This window comes from Bombus terrestris, chromosome 7 (genome assembly GCF_910591885.1).
Source record: "Bombus terrestris chromosome 7, iyBomTerr1.2, whole genome shotgun sequence".
In the NCBI taxonomy this organism is placed as follows: Eukaryota; Metazoa; Arthropoda; class Insecta; order Hymenoptera; family Apidae; genus Bombus; species Bombus terrestris.
The window spans coordinates 23,251,660-23,272,477 of NC_063275.1; the positions used below are offsets into that span (position 1 = coordinate 23,251,660).

Genomic DNA, 20,818 nt, shown 5'->3' on the forward strand with positions numbered 1-20,818 from the left:
GCGCTCCGTTGGATGCGTATTTATGTTATGTATATCTTGAAATTTTGATCCATCGATAGATCATATGACAAATTGATGATTTCAAACATGACATCTATCTACTTAGTAACTTGTTACTTGTTTTAAATACTATTATCAGGTCGTTTATGTGTATTTAAATTAACAATAGCCTGTTACAGTTCAATAAATAAATTGTCGATGTATCTGTCGTTTTTGAAACGCATAATGATGCTTCTCTATCAACTAACGCATTACTCCACTAATTACTATTAATATACTGTAATTAATTATTATAAAGTAGTTATATGCAGAAAAATACATAATCACGAGATTTTTCCAAGGTTTTTCCTTGCCTCAGTTTCAAGTTTTTCACGTATCAAGCAGAGCAAAGAGGTTATTTCTTCCAATGACGAGGAACAGCTTCACGATAATTAACAACATCAATTTTATTATTGCGGGTTGGCTGTTAAAAATGAATTTCATCTCACGATGATATTCTACTAAAAATAATTATATTAATCGTAACGAATTGAAATTATTGCAGATTTCTCTATACTACATGCATATTATTATTTATACGATGTAAATTATATCCTGTGAAGAAGCAAGTATCCGCAAACTTTTCAGCCGTACAAGCTGTTTAGCTTTGTACTTGACAATCCCCGTGAAATATCAAAGAATATAGCTATTCGATAACTTAATAAGATTGTTATCGACGTTGATAAACATCTCTAATGTCAGGAATTTTGATTATACGCAATAGCAAGTATTACAACATCATCAATGAATAAAGCTTTTCTCGATACAGACATATGGACACGAATATGAATTAATTCAGTTTTATCTGTTGATGATAATAAAAATGATATCAAAGTTATGAAATACAGGCTTTGTATATAAATTATTTTTATGGAGGATTCTATAAATACAGAGCATTTGTACGCGTCTTGAGAACATTTATCGGGTTGAGGTTATGGGCATTAATTCTTTCGCAGTTCAGCCCGCTAAAGTACTGTCACTGAACGTAACGCGAGCTAGAAATACGCACAGTGTGCGTGGTTGCTGTATATACGTTTTCCTAAGTCTTAAATAACAATAATTCGATATATGAAATATCGTTTCACTGTCAATGGATTTAATAGATTTTTTAGCATGAAACAGTATACATACGATCGTTTCGATGTTATTTCAATAATGAGTAACTTTAAGAAGTGATTAATCCAATATGTCAATAAAATCAACAAAAAATGTTCTGCCGATAACGAAAAAATATATTATTGACTACAGATGGCACTTGTATATGCATCATTTGAATGCCGAATATATGGGGTGCCGGACTCAGGAGTAGTCCCGTGGTCGCCGCCTATATGCGGCGCTCGTACCCACAGGTCATCTGGTGGATGCAATCTATAAGCGGTGCTCGAAGTCAGAAGGTTAAGAAAGATTTTAATAAAAGTTGCATTGCCTTCTTCGTAGCAGTTACGCTATATTCTGTAATCAACTATATATCCTTTGAAATATCTTCTTTGAAAGATAAAATATTCTTTAAAATATCTTGTATCGCGTTCCGAGAAATGGAAATGTTCAATTTAAATGTTTAACTATAATACATTGCACTCTTTGGTCAAATAATCAACATAGATTCGATGAACGAACGGCAAACACCGTACTGAATATCTTCGATTGTAAATTTTTTAGACTGATTAATGAACGTAAGAATGATTATGGCTAACGAACGATACTTGGAACAAAACTGGCCTTTATCTTTGATATACATAACCATGCCCAATTGCTTTATGGTCGATAAAAGTTATCGAATAACCAGATGATGCTGCCAATTGTATATGACTCATTCGTAGCTCGGATGATCAGTCAAGTTGATTCCTTTTGATTTTTCTACGAGGGGCGCCGGCGAAGGCGACGTTAAGGAACATCAAGAATACTCGATGTTACATGCGCTATTTATTTCTAATAAAATAATAATAAATCTGCAATAACATATTATTTAATATTTACGATAACAATAATAATTTTAGAGAATTAAGAATTTGTTTACTTTTATACATTTTGGAACTTTCGCAACAAAATTTTGTTACTGATCTTTTTATTGCTACTATTATCCTTCTTTTTCGACGCTTGTACATATTTTTCTTTCTAAAGTAGACAAAGATCAATATTTTCGCAAAAGATAAAGTAAAACGCCATCGAGTATCTATCTACCACCTGACAGGTGAGTTATACGAATGAGTTGGTTGATGAAATCATTCCTTTCACGATTTGAAATTGTATGAAGGACCAGATATAGAAGAAACGCTCCGTGTTTGTTAAAAATGTTGTTTCCTCGAATACTCTAAAGATAGTTAAAAAGAGAGCATCTGAAAAATAGCATCTATTTTTGGAGCATCGCTTATAGTTCTATAAAAAATTACACCTAAACTTTTTGAGCGATCTTCGTTTTTCCTCAATGTTATATAACCATGTACTAAAATGCACTAGATACGCTAATTCTTTTATGGTGCAATTTTTTTTTAACTAATTTAATTTTTCTCTATCTAATTATCTCCATGTGAATCTTCTTGCCGGTATTAATATATTAATATTATGTACTACTAACCCAGTGCAGCTTGAAAAGTAGGGTCGAGCAGCGAGATATTTTTCTATATAAGTTAAAAACTAAAGTCGGCCTTGGCTTATATATATCGGAAAAAGATGTTGAGAAAGTTGTCGAGCTTTATAACATATTTCAAAATCATCGAAATCGGAGAGCAAGTGACTTCTCCACAAATTCGTCCATTTTTCGTGAATTTCGTTTCAAATTTCCTGTGGTTTCCGTACAAAACCACCGGGGTCGTTAACATTTCTCTATCGATGCTCTAATTAATGACAACTTCGTCGTGAGTTCCCATTATCTTGCATATAACGAAATCTTTTCGGGTCATATACATGTGAATCATATATAATAACAGAATGAAAGAAAATCCTCTAACAAGTGATTCTTCCAGACGCTATCAAATATCCTAAAAACATAAATACATAAAACACGTTAAAATCAATCTTCTGGATGGATAATAACAGAGTTGTAAGTAAAATTAAGGTTCGACAGAGGATGCATTTGTAATATCGCGGTCAGATTCGTGCGTTTCGTTGTGTATACACGTGCGTGTAAATAGTGTCTCTGAGTCGACATAGTGGGGATGCAGAAGCGAACAGTAACGAGAGTAGGGATGCATAGGTAGTCTCGCGTAGGTTTCAGAGCAGAATGTTAGTGCGGGCGTACGAGTACTGGCGACGTGTTGGAAGTGAACGCGTCTTGTTTCTTTTATCTTATCGTATATAGTTTTATCACTGCGTAAATAGTAGGAGTTTTACGTTTACCATTGCTCAGATAATTTCGTTTGTCAAAAATTAAAGCGCGAACGAATCTAGGGAAATGTCAAAGAATGCGAAGAGAAAGGAGAGAAGCTCGATCGCCTGAAGTGTGAGATTCGCGTCCGTGTGCGTGGTATGTGTGCGCGCGTGTCTCGTGCGTGAGTGTATCGGCGTTCCGTGCTTTGTGTGTAGCTCTAAACTATTTGGTGCCAGTGTGCGTGTCGTAGGTATATATCGTGTGTATACACCTTTTCAACAGTGGAAAGAGAAGAAACGAGGAGAGAGATGATGACAGTGGCAACGACTAACGGCCAGGTGGGTCTCTGACCCCGCTGGACAATAAAACAGCTTCGTGTTTTAAATAGTGTTCTATGTGCAAGATTAAAGCACTTCGATCAGCGAAAAATACTCGAGTAGCCGAGGAATCGTTTTACGGCCTCGTCTTGGACAAGTTTCAAGGTACGTGCCTTTTGTTTCTTTATATACGATGCTTTCATTTCGACGACACTCGAGAATCAACAAGTAGGCAGCTTTGGTTCGCTATAGAAAAGTCAGTTCAATCTGGTGCTCTTAAGATACATACTGTGATAAACGTTTCAAAGGCACTGACTTTCCACAACAATAGAGATTTTTCTCGGCACAATCGTGGTAACCTTGCTGCGTGAAGATCCAAAGAGCATAGGTACATCAGGATATGTTTACTGTGTATGCAAGAATGGAGACTGATTAGAATAAGAGTCGACGCTAGATTTGTTGACATATGATGCACTGCAATAGATATACCATAAATACTGCAGATAGATAGATATACTGAGAATAAATAGGTATATACACATGAATGTTAGATGTAAATGATTATGCTTCTATCTTGAATTTTCACCTCAAACAAAAAGCTTTTAGTTTTATTTGGTATTAAAAAATAGCGAATTTTGGAAATACATAAAAACACAATCTAATTTCATCTTCTATATATCTTAAAAATATGTAAATCTAGGAGAAGTGAAAGATTATCCTGACCAATAATTAATTTTTGTTCAAACACAATACAAAACACAGTTTGATCCGGACAACGTATAATATTTTGTAATATCCTTAAAATCAAGGCTATTGCACTATTTACCGACCTTAATCTCCTACATTTGTGTACCATACATAGACGACATAGATTACAATTAAATTTGTACGCGAAAATTAAGTAGAATATACCTAATAATGTTTCTATCTTAATAAAAAAAGGACCTACATATTTTTAGTAACCTCAAAAATGAAAAAGTTGACCGATTTAATAGCCGAACGGATTGATCAACAAAAACAAACCGATACATAGGTACAGTACAATAGTAAGGAATGCCATATCAATACAAATGATATTATTCTTTTAATACGAACTATAAACAAGAATGGTTACGTGAGCAACGAGGATGCGCGCATACTAAACGTAGAAGCCTATCGACGTTTTGGCAAATATTTGCCTTTCAAAGGAACAGTTGCCAAGTATGCCACTCGGTTGATAGGAGTAATTGGAGCGACTTTATTATTGACTGTTTGCCTTGCATGTATTTTTGTGTGTCATTTGAATCATACAATGAATACCAAGATCAAATTATCTCGAACATGTCTTATCGACATAACATTTGAATAAAAGAAACCATTATATTCCAAATATAAATGATAATTCAAATGATAATAAATCAACAACTAACACGTGTCATTAATACAATCAAATAAAAACACTGAATTAATTTCAGTAATTATCCGACATAATAAATAATGTTACAATGATAGCTTACACGATTATGTATTAATAAAAAATGTAGTTCAACTAACCTTTCTTGAATGACAAGCAAGAAACATTGAAAAAACATTTGTGTAAAGAGAATGATTCACTTAACTGAAACAAGCCATTTTTTTTGTGATTGAGGTTAGAAACAAATGTTGGAGAAAAAAAAGAATGGTTAAAACTGGACTATATATTCACGATCACACATTTTTCGCAAGTGCGATGATGCATTTTACAGTTGCGCAATTTTTTAAAATAGAAACATACATTTTCTGTTGCATAGATCGAATCGATTCCTCGTTCGATATAAGAAAATATTAGCGTAGCATGGTTGAAAACTGATTAATTTAAAAGACATTTTAACTTTAATTTTGTAGAACTTATTATATGTATAAAGAAGAAGGAAAGACGTAACGCAATATTCTTCTATTTATATTTTCTGCTTTTGATACGATAAGCTCTACAGAACTAAAATTGAAATACCTCCTAAATTAATCACTTTTCTTTCACTTTTCTGTTTTCCCTGGCATCTTCTCTAACTTCAACCAAAAAAAAAGATATTACGTGTTGCAGTCGCATGAATCACCCAGTATATTTGTCTTACATTTAAAATCCGTAATCTTACCGACTTAATTCAATAATACCGTTAGGTCAACAATGAGAATTTCTTTAATGAGAAAGTGGAACGCGCGAGTATCAGAAAACTAACCGCGTATGTTTCCCAAGACTGGCCGAAGTCATGGAATCAAGTTTACAGACTTTGATAGCGCTGGTTTTAGCGCGAAAAGACCTTGCTTATTAATGTTAGGCAGCAGGAAATTGCGGGCGTTTAGGGAATAACGTCGAATACTTATCATTTTGCAGCGGAGATATCGGTTAATTTTAGAAACTCTGATGGATCTGTTGGCACGACTTTGCCATGATTCACGTTCCGTTCACGGCTGAGCAGAGGGAACATCGAACCGCTCTCCTTTGTCCGACAATGAGGAACATGGGAATCTAGGTCCAGCCCGACGATCCATGGATCGGAACTGAGAAAGCATGGAAACGTGACGTTCGTGTTGGTTAGTGTAAAAAACCGGAAACTGAATGCGTTCGCTATCGGATTTCGAAGCGATGACTCAGTACTATAGAACAGTCGTGTCAATATATAGTTTTCCCTGTTCTTTTTTTCTTTATTATTCTTGTTGACCACGTGACTAAGATGCGGCGATTCAAACGCGCCAGAGTTTCCAATGACTGTCGTTTTCGCGGGAATTAGAAATTTTATGTTATTAGCCGTTGTACGTATTACTGTCGCATGGTTTATCGTTTGATCTAAGTTTGTTTGTTATTTATCAATTTTTCGAATGATTTTTATAAGATGACATTTACGTGCAATTTGAAGTAGATGTACCGGAGAAGATGCAGCATCCTAACCTATATCTTTGATATCGTTTACATAAACGAAGGTATTAAGTAGAAAGTTCGACTCGGATTAGCATTTGGAAGCGTTAATAAACTGTTAAAAGGAAGTATACGTTAAGATCCACAATTATATGTGTAGTACTAGCGTATGATAACGTACGTACGATTATCATTCAAATTACTTCCTTAATAATGTGTCTTCATTTCCAGATTTACATACATGAATAAACGTTACGTACAAGACACACGAATAAACGTTTCACGTTTCATATTAACTAATTCGAACATTTTATAAAATATTTTATCGCAATGAAATACTTTCTACGAACAGTAAAATTACTACGAAAAGATGATTTAAGAAATAGCTTAAACACGATGGAATTACAGATCAACTTGAATTACAATTAACGTAAAATTTAATTAGGTGAAAATTATCGGACACCAGAAGGGGTATGCATGAAGCTGATAATCAAGACGAATCGAAATTATAAAACATGATTTATTCCAACTGCTCATTGCTAATCACGTGACTCGGAAGCGGTGATTCAACCGTGCAGAAGTGCTTCGCGCTGAGCTGTCTTTATTATCTAAGTAACTATCGTTGGTAGAATGTACGAAGCAAATGTTGATAGTTCTTCGAGTCAGTGTTCAACGCCTCGTCGGGATCTCGAAAATGAGGAATCGTCTTCGGATGTTGCGACGTATGATAAATTAATATATATCATTTTTTACAAATATTCGCTTGGTAATCTATCTCAAAGCCTTGAACAATTATGTGCTCAATCTTTGATTCAGCATACAAATCGCTCGAACTGCCCGATCTTTTTTACCTACCTTATTCATATTCTTCGTTTATTCACTAACAATCCTTTATTAACTATTAATAATTTCTTTTTAATACAAGTGTATGGGAGAAGAGTTTCTTCAATGGATGAACATTTCTACCTGAGATTGCATTTTAATTGTGCAACGTGAGAACAGGTGCCAGCAGGCTTACGCATGTGTGTTGCAAGATTGGAAATGAATTCTGTTTGCTCGATAAGTTTAGCATACTTTCACTGCTTTGTGGTAGTACGATCAACCACCATACGCTTCTGATTATTTCAAAATTTGTACATTTTCTTTCCGATTTTACTATTATTCGTTAATTTTAACGTCATCCTTTCGTTCATTTGATACAATTCTAATTACATAATTTACATATGTGTACGTATAATGGCAATTAATTTTTCTTCTCTTTTTCTAATTCTGTATTAAAAATTAATTATCAGTTCACTTACTATCTATCATCGACGTGCTACCATAAAAATTCTAATCCTCATATTAGATCGATTAAAATATTAATCGAACGTGAGATATGGAAAGTAATAGATTAAAAAGAGACTAAATTACAACTGTCCGACACTGCTCTATTATCTCTGGCCGCGCGCATGTGACTTTTTTTACGTCTCAAGTTGCACTGAACGCGATACTATCAAGTCCCTTGACACAGGTTGACGAGATGACATCCGAATAATCGTTGCAATTATAACATAAGACGGTTTAAATGGCTTTAAAATCGCTCGTACATCTCAGTTCTGTCTTTTTAATCACAATTAATCTCGTTAAATTTATTAAAACGATAATTATATTTCTTGTAACAATTAGTTTTTCGAAGAAATATCGAGTCCTTTGTCTTTCAAATCAAACTGAACAAGTTATATTGATTTCTTTAAACGAAATCCATCTTATCGAATTCCTCAAAATTATTATATAATCGGTTGACCCGAATCGTACAAAAATTCATTAATATCATCTCGGATCCAGTCGGATAAGCTGCATCGTAAAAACTTGTAAAATTCAATTACGCTAAGAAGTACTTTGTTCGCGAAATTCACGAAAATTCCAAAATTTGAATGACCAATTATTTAACCAGCTCGCACCTCGCAATAACAATAGCATCCGAAACGTACCAATTTCAAAATGTACACGCATGAAAGATATGAAAATACTGTTATAAGGGGACCGAAGCATGTGGCGCAGCTTCTACGTTCCTGGATCCTTCGGTTAAAAACGAGCGGCGAGACAGAAAGATATCCATACGAGATGGAGGAGAAACCGATACCGAAACCTAGGTCGGTGATGACCGAGCGACCGGTACCAGCACCGAGGAGGAAGTTGCCACCTTCGATGCCAACGGCTCGATTCAGCAGTCACAGCGATTCGAGCCAATCGGAGAAAAGCGACGACTCGAAATCGACGTCGGAATCGAGGAGTACGAACAATGAATTTTTTCGAAATCTGAGCAGTAGCTCCCGACAACTGAAAGACGAGATTTCGGAGAAGATGACGATGAAGGGCCGTGCGGTAATTTCCAGCACGAGGAACGCTAGTATCAGATTGGAAAAGTCGGTGAAGAATCTTTTAACGAGACGGTTAACTTCGTTGAATCAGGACGATCTTTTAAGGGATAACACCGGTGGTAATAAGAAGTTCAAAGATCCTGTAGAGGATGAGAGATGCGTCTCGATGCCGGCTGACGATATTTTCAGCAGCATCTCGTTCTACAGTCCCTTGAACAGTAATCTGAGAAGCGTCAGAAACGAGGAGGATCTTTCCGGGACGCGTCACAGTCCACCACCTCCTGCATATCCTCCTCCACATCCTGACGAGTCTATCTACGACGAACTGCAGTCCGTCACGTCAGGCAGCAGTCGATACGACACGATCAGCTCGACCATCTCTGACAAAGTCGACAGGGACTTCCCCGAATCGTTTGATCTACTTAGTTTCGTGCTCAATCAGGTAAACGTACCGTTTAAAAACGTATTTCAATTGTTTTAACCCTTTAATTTCTGTAGAACTTCTTATTTACTCTAAAACATAAGCAAATTAATAATTTGTGGCTTCCAATTCATTTTAACGACTACGTTATCTATTTCAGATAGTGCTGATTCATAATAGTGCGTGCTAGATCCATGATTTTGTTTACTATTCCATCGTCTTCGACTGTGCGTTAAAATACCCAAACGTTTATGATCTGTCATTTTTTATTTCTAATAAAAATCGTTCAATCGGTGGAAGTAGAGATCAGGAAAATTTCTCGCATTGCGTCATAGCCCCAGCTATGGCAATTGGAGAGTTAGAAGCGTGATTTGTATTTCTTTTTATAACTGTATTCAAGAATAATGCTTTTGATTGTTCGCAAATACTTCTTCGTGCTCTTCCTTTGTTTTCTTTTTTCCCCTTGCTGTACATTGTGAAGACCTAGAGGGAACATATTTCGCAGCAAGAGAATAGACGATCAAACGAGTGAATGAAATAGGGACATAGGATAAAAGTGGATTTTGTTTCTCGACTTTTCTTTATAAATAAAAGAGCGAGTCTGAGTTGTCACATTAAAATGTTCTCTTTCACATTACCGAAGGGAATAACACTTTTGATCCTAGGTCGTTAGCTTTCTTCCTTCCGCTATCAATAAAATTATTAGCGCATGGCCTTCAGTCTGTCACTTAGTTAGCGCCCGTTTAATTTTTAAAACTACTTCAGCTAGTTGAAACGTTTGATTTCCATCAAGCAAATGTAACTTTCCATTCGTTTTTTTTGTCATGGCATTTTCTATGTTATAGTTTACTGAATGAATCAAATATCGATACAAATATCTAAATATTACTTTATCTCTTTATCCTATTGTCCTTATCAAAGAATAAGAATAATAAGACAAGAGAAAACTGACCAGAACAATGTCATAGGATTAGATTGAAGATTTTTATGCGTTCATAGGAAATTTGCATAAAATACCACGATCTTGCATGTAATTAACAAAACGCTAAAACAATTACGTTAAGGTACAAACAAAAATATAATTAAAAATTTCCCATGGTTTATTAACAGGCCAGTGATTCCGATCAGAGCTTGAACCTTTCCGACGTAAACGTGACGGTACCGTTAGACAAATCGGATAACGTGAAGAGATTATCCAGATCCGATTCCTGGACGTTTTACGACACCGCGCCAGTTGGGAAATCCGAGGGGCTCGACGAACTGGACAGGATATCCAGCGCAGAGGAGGACATCCTGGACAAAGAAGTGCCTCTGCTCGATCGAACGTCGGACGCGTCAAATGGAAGCCAAGCATCCATTCAAAATTCTCTGTATGAAAATCTGTCGCCGCAAAAGGCACAAGAAGAGAAAGAAACAACGTCGAACAGTCCAGAAAATAGACAACAGAGTAGCAAATCTTTATTGTTCGAGTTTGACCCGTTCGCGAGAACTTCCGATGAAAACGTGTATAGCAACTTTGAAAATAACGACTTAATGTTACTGGAGACTTTATTGGCCACCAACGATTCGCCGAGCAGCTCTGGCAGTATTCTGGACTTTCAGGAAGCAGTCGATAACGAGGAGGAACAAGATGACGTGGACGAAGAGGATGCCGAGCAGATTTCGTCAGTGCCACCAGAACCACCGAAAAGATTCGACTCCTTGCCGAAAAACGAGTACGACGAGGTCGCAGAGATCCTTCCAGAGCCGGATAAAAGCGCTACGGGCAAAAATCCGGCTCTATTGCCGAAATTAGCGCATCTAGTGACTCGGAAGCAACCCGCTGTTCCCCCTAGGAAACCGACAGCGAAGAATCGCTCGAGCGAGGCATCCTCTCCTACCTCTGTCACAGCTAAATCCGTGGCTGCTACGACTAGCGATAGTTCAGGTAGTCGCTTAGTTATATCGTAGCTTTAAGTTGATCATTGAATTAAGATTTTGATATAAATCAAATCGTGGTGTAGATAAAAAGCAGGGATGGTAGGATTTTGTCTAAAGAGTTGGAAGTAAATTTGAAAATTTTAGGAGGAAGATTACAACGGTATTCAAGAAAGAGTAGAAACGTAATTTAAATCAGTTTGATAATGTTGACGATAATTGAGACGACTTTTCATTTTCGATGTGTATTAGAGAAAGTAAATAGTAGGTGGAGAGAATCGTCAATGTTAAATATGTAAATGCATGTTACCGTTCAAAGATGTATAATCGCTATTTTACACTTGTCGATTCTTCTACGAAGAACTGATGATTCAACTGAGTTTCACACGTGGGTACTGCGTGGCATTAAATTTCAAGATAGCGATAAATTGCAATATCCCAATATGCTTTATTACACTTAAACAATTATATAATCCTACTACTCGTCTACGTTTTAACGTCTTGGCCGATCGATTATTATAATAATTATCTGGAACTTCACGTATCCTATTTTTAGACTGCAATTGAGCTTCCAGTGATGTATAGAAGTACAGAAAGACTATATCGTCAATTGAGAGTAACTTAAATTAGTGTTAACAGTTTAACCCTTCTAACTCGACGCCACTTGAAGCATTTTGTCCTACACCGCTGTAAAATTCAAAATTATGATAATTTTTTATATAAATAGCCTACGCCTTGAAAGCAATCATACTTGTAAGATGTGATTTCTAATATTTAATATAAAATACTAATGACTCGACCTGAGCTATTCTGTGGCGATATTTGTACTGTAAACTACACCGATGTATACAGCGTATATAAGTATATCGAGTTAGTAGGATAAAATCGTATGGTAATGAGTATTTCGTTAATTTTGTTCACTTCCGTGTCTTTATTCCTAACGTTTAAAAAAAGGCGTAGGCAAGTGCTTGCTTAATTTCATATGAAGCATATGGTAAAGAAAACTTTTTATTTTTAAGCTCATATTTATCCAAAATTTGTCAAATTGTTGACTGTTTCTTTATAATAGTAGAAAATAGTATTCGTATCCTCGCAATTATTGAATTTGATGGTTTGTTTAAACTGCCATTTATAGTATAATAGACGATTAGTTTTTAATAAACGACATACCAATTTATGTATTCGTATTGTTAAACATTGCAATCTGTATATCGTTAAAGAATATCGATCATTTGAATTCAATAATTACGAGTATGAATATTTCTGTGACACACCGTATCTTATTAATAGACTGCGAATGTTTATGCAATTTTATACTTCTGTGGCGATAGTTAAAGGAGTAAAACCTAAACAGAGATTTGCTTCACTTATTCATATATATATCGGTATATCATATTTTGTATATTCCGTAAATACTCGCAGCTTTAAATATCTTTAAATGTGATAAACGCATGAACATCTACAGTCTATGTAGTCTATATTATAGTGAAACACAATAACTTATTATACACAGGTATAATTTACCATTTAGTACTAATTAATATTTATTACTAATATCCATTTAGAAAATAATAAAACAATTCGTTAAATCCGTCGCTCGAAAATCAACGCTTTTATAATAAATATATTTTATATATCTCGATGAAGAATAAATATATACGTACTTTACATGCACCAGTCACGAGTACGACGAGCAGCACGACAACGACGACGACGACGACGACGACGGCCGCTGACGAATCTTCGTGTCCTTCGGGCGGTAAGGCCACGGAGGAGCATAGACGCGTGGGCGTGATCCAGAAATTGAAAAAATTGCGGCATGAGTCCACGGGGCACGGGATCAGACCGAACGTGATGAGTTTCGTGAAGAGCGGCAGTAAATTGCTGTCCAGAAGTCGTGACCACAGTGGCGTTGTGCCAAGCACGAAATCGACGAAATTGGAGAGACCAAGGGTGAACGATCTGCTAAATGTGACGACGCACCGTGGAATCGTTTACAGGACCGGTGTAGGAATAGAAAGAGCGAAGGACCTGGTGCAAAGGGCAGCGATCTTGGCTGACCAGAAGCTCTCGTTCTACACAGATAAGGGCATGTCTACTCTGAAGGAGATCGTTCACCTCGACACAGTGTACAGCATTCATCTCCTCCAGGACTTTAAGTGAGTCCGCTTTTTCGTTGCATAAAAGAATGCTTCTCCGAATAATAACACTTTATGAAAGGGAAGAATTCGCGAGACGAAGATACATGAAGTAGCGTGATTAAATTCCGAAGAAAAAAAGATACGAATACGTATGTATGTTTGATGAGAGAACGATTGATTTAAGTATGCTTGTTATTAGACTGCGGATTTTTATGCATTTCTGAGAAGTTCGAAGATACGGAAAATTTGTTTGTTCAAAGAACGTAAGAATACGTGTATATGAATTTGTTTAACGGAAGATATATATTTATAAAGAAATGGGATAAGTAAATTACTCCCTAGCATTTTTTATTGGATAGATTTCATACTAAAGTAGAACTATTCGTTATAATATTCAAGAGGTCTCCGCTTATGATTTTCGTTTCTTTATCTATGTTGGCAGAAACGTGAATCTGCAGAAATATCCGCAGGCCATTTGTTATGTCGAAGTTGCAATCGCTATCTTATGTGTGTACGATGCGTAATATTTAAACTGCGGACTTTTATGCAAATTCGTATTACTGGAAATGTAGTTAAAAAGATAGAGCATCGGTAGAAAATTGTTTCACCTATCGTATATTATAGAAAACGCTACACTTTGCACATTTCATATGTTTTTTCATATTACGCGTACTCTGTGGAATCTTGCACTTTCAGATTTTCTATAAATGCATAAAAATCCGTAGTAAAGTACGTAATGAAAATATCTGTACTTGAAGAAAAGTTGAAGGAAAGTCTGAGCGAAAAAGGAAAACACGAGAAAGAAGTAGAAATTTACATATAGCAAGGTTAAACAGCGAACCGACCGAGGAATAACAAAGGCAATTTAAAATGTTCAGGATAGTTGATGGAGAGACTGTACATTGCATAGCAATTAGCGTTGAGGGAAGACCGAGCGTTCACGTGTTCTACGCGAAGGGTACCACGGAACGAAGGATTTGGGCTCAAAGAATACTAGAGGCTATTACTACGGTTTTTCCCACGAAGTACACGGCTGAATTGACCAGAGTAGGATGGGCCTATTTGAAGGTAAAAAATGGAAAATGTGAATCAACTTCGAATCCAGCAGATTTTATTTAATTTATAAACTTGTTAATAGATACCAACATATCTATGCTAGAGATAGGGTATGGTAGTAATTGAAGAAGATTTCTAAGATTTAATTTCTAATGCATTTTTTTAAATTTATAATTCTCGAATATTTATAATAAACGTTAAAAGAACAGCATGATATTTAATGGCAGATATCTTAGAGAGTTTATTTCATCTGTCTTTTTTATGTATATGGAGAAGGTAATATATTTGTACAAGTATCTTCGTTCATTTTGTATTGATTATGACCGTCTTTGGAGAAAACCGCTTTCTAATGATCAAACGTCCATTTGTGAGATAATAATGACTGTCTCGTAGTCAATAATAATAAATACTACTGTAATAATTTGATTTTAGAATCAAATATTTATATTACTTTTGTTATGTTATCATCAAGTGAATTACATATTAAAAAACATTAGTTGATATATATTCTAGGAAGGCGTAACAGGCACGTGGTTTCCAGCTTGGGTTCTCCTGTATCAACGAACGTTAATTTATACGAAATCTCTGGATCCTACCACGGCCATAACTTTTGGAGAACTCGACCTTCGGAAGGCACGATGTATCGGTAAGTTTCTTGTTCTATCAAAATGATTTAATTATATATTTTTAAATAAAATATCTAGTTCTATGCTTCATCAACAACGTTCATGAAAGTTTCCAATTTACTGTATTAATACAGTGACAAGTCATCTCGCTAATTTATTATGACAAATAAAAGAATCGATCCACCTTGCAAGCTGGAAAAAAGGAAACAATAAAGCGTAATCTAGGACTCGAAATTTATCCTACACCAGCTTTACAATTTGCCTTACATTTACACGATTATTTCTAGAATTAAATCTCAAAGGAATAATAAATCAAATTATCGATGACCGACTTGCCCATGCGATTCTTTGAGAGAAAACAATTTTTATTTGCCACGGAACTCGTCGTAGTAAATGTACGACCCAGTAATGCAATGAAACAGTTATAAAAACGCAGCTATTACAACGAATCTTATCTGTTGGAATGCATACACGATTTTCTACTGCCTATTTTTATATGTCTGTCTCGTAATGGTCAGAGTACAGTCACGCATTTTTAAGTGCTTATCGGAACATTTTGGGATAAGCTAAATCGTTTACTTATGAATCACGGTCAAAAATGTAGTTTCGATGATTTCCACGCTCTGTTACAGTTTTACGGGAACAGGAAGGACCTAATGCAAGCGCAGGATCAGTTCCGGTGGTGGTCGTCGACGCAGGTGGTAGCGGCGCACTACATATGGCTACACCAGGAACTCACGAAGGATCCGCATGGAGACACGCGCTTTATCAAGCTGCCACTACCTGTGGCCCCGCTTTAGAGCAGCAACAACTCACGCAAGATAACGTGCCTGTGATCCTCGACAAATGCATTAATTTCATTTATGCTCATGGTAAGCATATGTGGAATGTAGTAGCATATGCAACAAGTGAAAGAAGATTATCATTCCGTTTTTTAATAGCATTTCAACTCTGCTCGTTATTCCCTCTAAGTAATATAATAGTATATTACTTATTAATATTATTATTATTATCACTTATAATTTATATCAATCGCTCATGCATGTAAAATAATTCGTTTTATGAAACAAAAGATATATAAAGTATATGTTAGATTCATATATCTTCCAAGCTTTGTATATGAATAAGTATATACATATATCTTGTATAACGTTATATTATATATTTTATTTTATATGATATATATGAAATTTGGAAAGAATCTGAATTTATCTTACTTTATTTTTATCTTCCAAGTTTCATACATATGTATAATATATATATAATAGATACAGTATTAAATTAACTTGAACATATTGAATAACGTTAAAGGTATCATGTCGAAGGGCATTTATCGACAAAACGGATCCAATAGCGCAGTGGTTAAATTATTGAAAGCCTTTCGTCGCGACGCATGGGCGACGCAAATTACCAGGAGCGCATATACGGAACACGATGTCGCCACAGTTCTCAGAAGGTTTCTCCGTGATTTACCGAATCCATTGTTTCCGCCTAACATTCACGATCGACTTTGTCTTACCGCAGGTAAGGACCACTTATTGTCCTTGACTTTTTGTGTTCGAACTCGCTCTCTTAACCGGACGTTTTGACAACGAAACGGCATTGAATCGAGAAACCCGAATACGTTGAAATTATATTATATAAAAGATTAAAAAATTAATAACACATAAATAAACAATGTTATTTCATTGCCTATACTTTAAAGTATCAATTTTGTTTTTCTAATTGCAGTATGAATGCAATAAATTATTATGGACAGAAAAATTGAATCATGTGGACACGTATTTATATATAAACTAAGGATTATGTACATCAGGTGGCCAGCGATCACTAACGGGGAACACTTGCTATTTTATAACTACAAGTACTTTATTCGGCACAATGATACATATGCTGACTAAGAGTTCGCACGCCAGACTTTCTCGATTGTCGGAGGATCCCTTTTTGTATGTTAAACGTGCGTGACATACGTAATAACATCGTTCTAAGATAAAAGAAACTAGCATCTTCTTGTAGCTCAGACAAGCGATTTCCAAACGTGTTCGGTTTTGAATATCACTATGCAGTAAACAGTTGTCACAGCTGTCTTCGAGCGAAGCGATGACCGTTACAATTGATATGTAGTTAATCGTCAAGTGATAATGTTTCACAACAAGCAAATAACATTTTGTAACGGCTGTTCTAATTTCTGTGCATTTCTCGCGTTACACTGTAAGCAGAAACGTACACTGACCCGAAATTCCGAGCCTTTCGCGAAACAAATTTCTTCGTTGCGATTAAAGATTGCTAACTAAAGGATCAAAGTACGAAGAATATTTAAAAGTATATGTTACTTTTTATTTAAAAAAGCATGTTTATTTAAATAAGAAGGGAAACGAAACATCTTGCAAAACGGTACATGTAGATAAATCGCCCCTCGTATTCGTTCGTCGTTTGCATATATGTAACTATAAGAAAAATGTCAAGTTGATTCGTGTTCGCACCCACGCGTACTTTCTCACGTGTTAGCTGGTTTTAACAGCAGCCATAATGTTGAATTTCCGGTGCCATTATACACAGATTTAATCGCTCTGCGGTGTCATTCAATATACCTACATATTTTCACTAATTTTTAATAATGACAAAAAATAAAAAAGGAATGTATCTTTTTATCTTGAGTAGATCGATAATTATTTATTTCTTACCTATTAAGATTTTTAGAACGTTTCAAGAATGACAAATTAGAATCGTATTTGAAAATGCATAAGAAGTATAGTTAATTAATTGTTTATTAAACAAATCTTTGTCATATAAAACAAAGTTATCGTCGTTGCGTTTTTTTTTTTTTTTTGGTTCAACGTTCTCTTTGAAATAGTTTTAATAGCAACGATAATTGACGGTTCCTGTTTGTCTCCCATGTGCCACGCGTTGAAAGGGGAGTTATGTATTTTAATAGAGCGATGGAACGAACGTTGAACTCAAATACACAAATTTCTGTACGCGTCTGCAACTTGTTTTTAGTCTGGTGCACAGCGAAACGTCGCGTGAGAATCGCGCGGAGGTCGCCGATGAATCATGGCTTTTCATAACGGGCCTTCAAGCTCCTTAGTGAAAGTAAACACATGTGCTGCTCTGATAAAAATTGCGTACAATCTTTGTTAGTCATTATTAAAGATAACGTACACTAAAATAGTATCTTGCGTTCGATGTGATTGGGATAATAATCATCAGTAAGAAACTATTCGATCTCTTATTTCTTTATTTCAAAATATGTCCATTTTGATTAAGTCGCCGGCAATCAATTGCTTATTATTTTGACACCTATCCATGTCCAAATACACTACGTTCCACAACTGTAATGTTTTGTTTATAGGACTTTATAGCAATAACTAAATTTTAGTTAAATTAAGACTGAAATTAATTGTATATATATTAATTGTATATACAAATATAATTTTAAAAACGTAATTTTAAAAACTGTTTCAGAGACCGTCAACGATAACGAACAAGTTTCAGCGTATAGGAAATTATTGTCCACGTTGACTCCAGTACCGGCGGCGACGCTCAGAAGAATTCTCGCTCACCTTTACTGTTTGAGTCAGCAGAGTTCCAAGAACCTGATGACCGGCGAGAATCTTTCGGCGATCTGGGGACCGACGTTAATGCACGCTGACGAAAGCAGCGTGGAAGAATGGAACAGATCCGAGACTAGGGTGATCGGTGACCTGATCAAACTCTATCCAAAGTTATATCAGTTAACAGCTGCGGATATGGCGAAAGAGGCAAAAATTCTGGAAATTCTCGAGAAACATCACGGTTCGAATAATGGTTTACGCGGTGCACCATCGGGTGATCTGAAAATTTGGATATATATTTTCTCAAGGGACGGGGAATGCATCAATGTGACCGTGAGAATTTCTTTCTTTTATATCTAACTTTTCCCTTGTCGTTTTATTCAGGGTATTTCAAATACGGGTGTTCGGATTTTAGATTCTCTTCTGTTCAATTTAATGATAAAGAAGGAATTTTGAAATATTATATTTTTTGTTTAGAAGATTCAAATACGCTGTGATTATGAAATAGCCTGTGTGATATCTATACTTTGTTTTTGAGAAGTATATCGCGTTTTTGTAAAATGTAAAAGAGGAATATAGTTTTTATTATAACATTTTTTAATATAACAATTCCAATATATAACAAAAATACAGCAGTAGCTGAACTTGTATAACTACCTGCTCTTCGATACATATTTAATTTATACTGAATGTTTATTCAAAAAACGTAAGGTATTTTTATTTCTATAGATTGGACCACAAAAGACTGCGTTCGACGTGTGTCAAGAACTGGCGGAAAAGACTAACATGTCAGCTCATGAATTGTGTCTGGAGGAATATACATTGTCTGGTGCACTGGAAAGACCACTGCATCATAAAGAGCGTGTCCTCGAGGCAGTGGCAAGGTGGGGATACTGGGACCCCGAGGATAGAAAGGACAATGTCCTCATACTTAAGAAGGATCGACTATACAAGGATATAGCACCACTGGTAAATATAATATTATAGGTAGTTACAATACCACATAATGGTTATAGAGTTCCACGAGAATAAACTGCATTGAACCGGACAATTCATTTTAATTATATCGTGGATTTTAACTTTCTTAAATTCACTGTTATGCTATTATGCCAAATTTATTTATTTGGATATATTATATTTTTGTTATGTTTAAAACAATAGCAAAAGCTAATTCTTTCATCTTACAATATCTTTTATTTTTAGATGAAACCACCGATGACAACGTCTGGTGAACTTAAATTTGCTGACACAAAATCGAAAAATTTTAAGAACTACCTCTTCGAATTTAGTCAAGCGAAACTTTATTGTTACAAAGACAGAGTATGCGCGAATGTATTATACGAGTGGAAAGTAGAAGATATCATTTGGTATTTAGGTCACGAGCCAAAGCGAAATCCACAGACGGGGTAAATGTATTTCCCTCTTTCAATGCATAACAAACATCTTTTTTACCGAATTATTAGACGTATATATATATTTCTTATTGCAGATGGTCTATAACATTCATAGCTAAGAATAAAAAGCCAACAAGGTAATGATTAAATTAAAAGTCATTTGCATGAATCAAAAAATGAAAAAAAATATAGTCATGAAATTTCCTTCGTATAGTGGAGAATATAACATCATAGACAGCTTTTAAAAATTTTATTTTAGGTGTAAAGAAAGTCCGTACTTTGGAAATATTTTAGCAGGATCATTAAAAGAGGAACAGCATAAATGGGTAGCAGCTATGGTCTTTGGAGAATATCAGCTAAATGTTCGACCTCCCTCAGTCAATCTCATGGATCCGTGAACAATTAACTTATTTCGTTAAGCTACGCTACTTAGTGCCTTCGAAAAGCAATTATTGTTGTATCATATATAAGTTCTTTCGTCATGAATTCAGTGCCTGTGCTTGCCTTAATGCAAAAGACAATTTTCAATATTTTTAGACGATGATCTATGTATCTATATCATGATAAATAAATGAATATAGTACTGAAAAAATATGTTACAGCATTCCGAAGGTATAAATATTCCGATCGGTGTTCATTAAATTAAAATAATTTAAAATGTATTGTACATTTACACGGGACTTTATAAAACACTTTTGTACGTAATTGTATTTTATGCAAATATTGTCAATCATGTAATATAACGAATTGATTATACATGTAATTTTTTCATTTTTATTTTTAAATAAAGAAGCAAAATGAATCTCCATTT

General features: G+C 35.2%; 1 protein-coding gene across 3 annotated transcripts; it reads left to right on the plus strand.

The window, feature by feature from the left end:
- Positions 1-3,250: 3,250 nt before the first annotated feature.
- Positions 3,251-20,815, plus strand: LOC100644485. 3 transcript variants are annotated; one of them, XM_048407392.1, is made up of 15 exons: positions 3,251-3,828; positions 6,014-6,213; positions 6,981-7,257; positions 8,557-9,340; positions 10,430-11,246; positions 12,915-13,395; positions 14,256-14,445; positions 14,947-15,079; positions 15,692-15,931; positions 16,371-16,583; positions 18,525-18,946; positions 19,343-19,582; positions 19,817-20,019; positions 20,103-20,144; positions 20,267-20,815. In XM_048407392.1, the coding sequence occupies exons 3-15, from the start codon at positions 7,166-7,168 to the stop codon at positions 20,403-20,405; spliced, it is 3,996 nt and encodes a 1,331-aa protein (XP_048263349.1). In that variant the 5' UTR covers positions 3,251-3,828; positions 6,014-6,213; positions 6,981-7,165; the 3' UTR covers positions 20,406-20,815. The 3 variants fall into 3 exon arrangements, with proteins under 3 accessions (XP_048263349.1, XP_048263350.1, XP_048263351.1); XM_048407393.1 differs by lacking the exon at positions 6,981-7,257; XM_048407394.1 differs by lacking the exons at positions 6,014-6,213; positions 6,981-7,257.
- Positions 20,816-20,818: the final 3 nt, after the last annotated feature.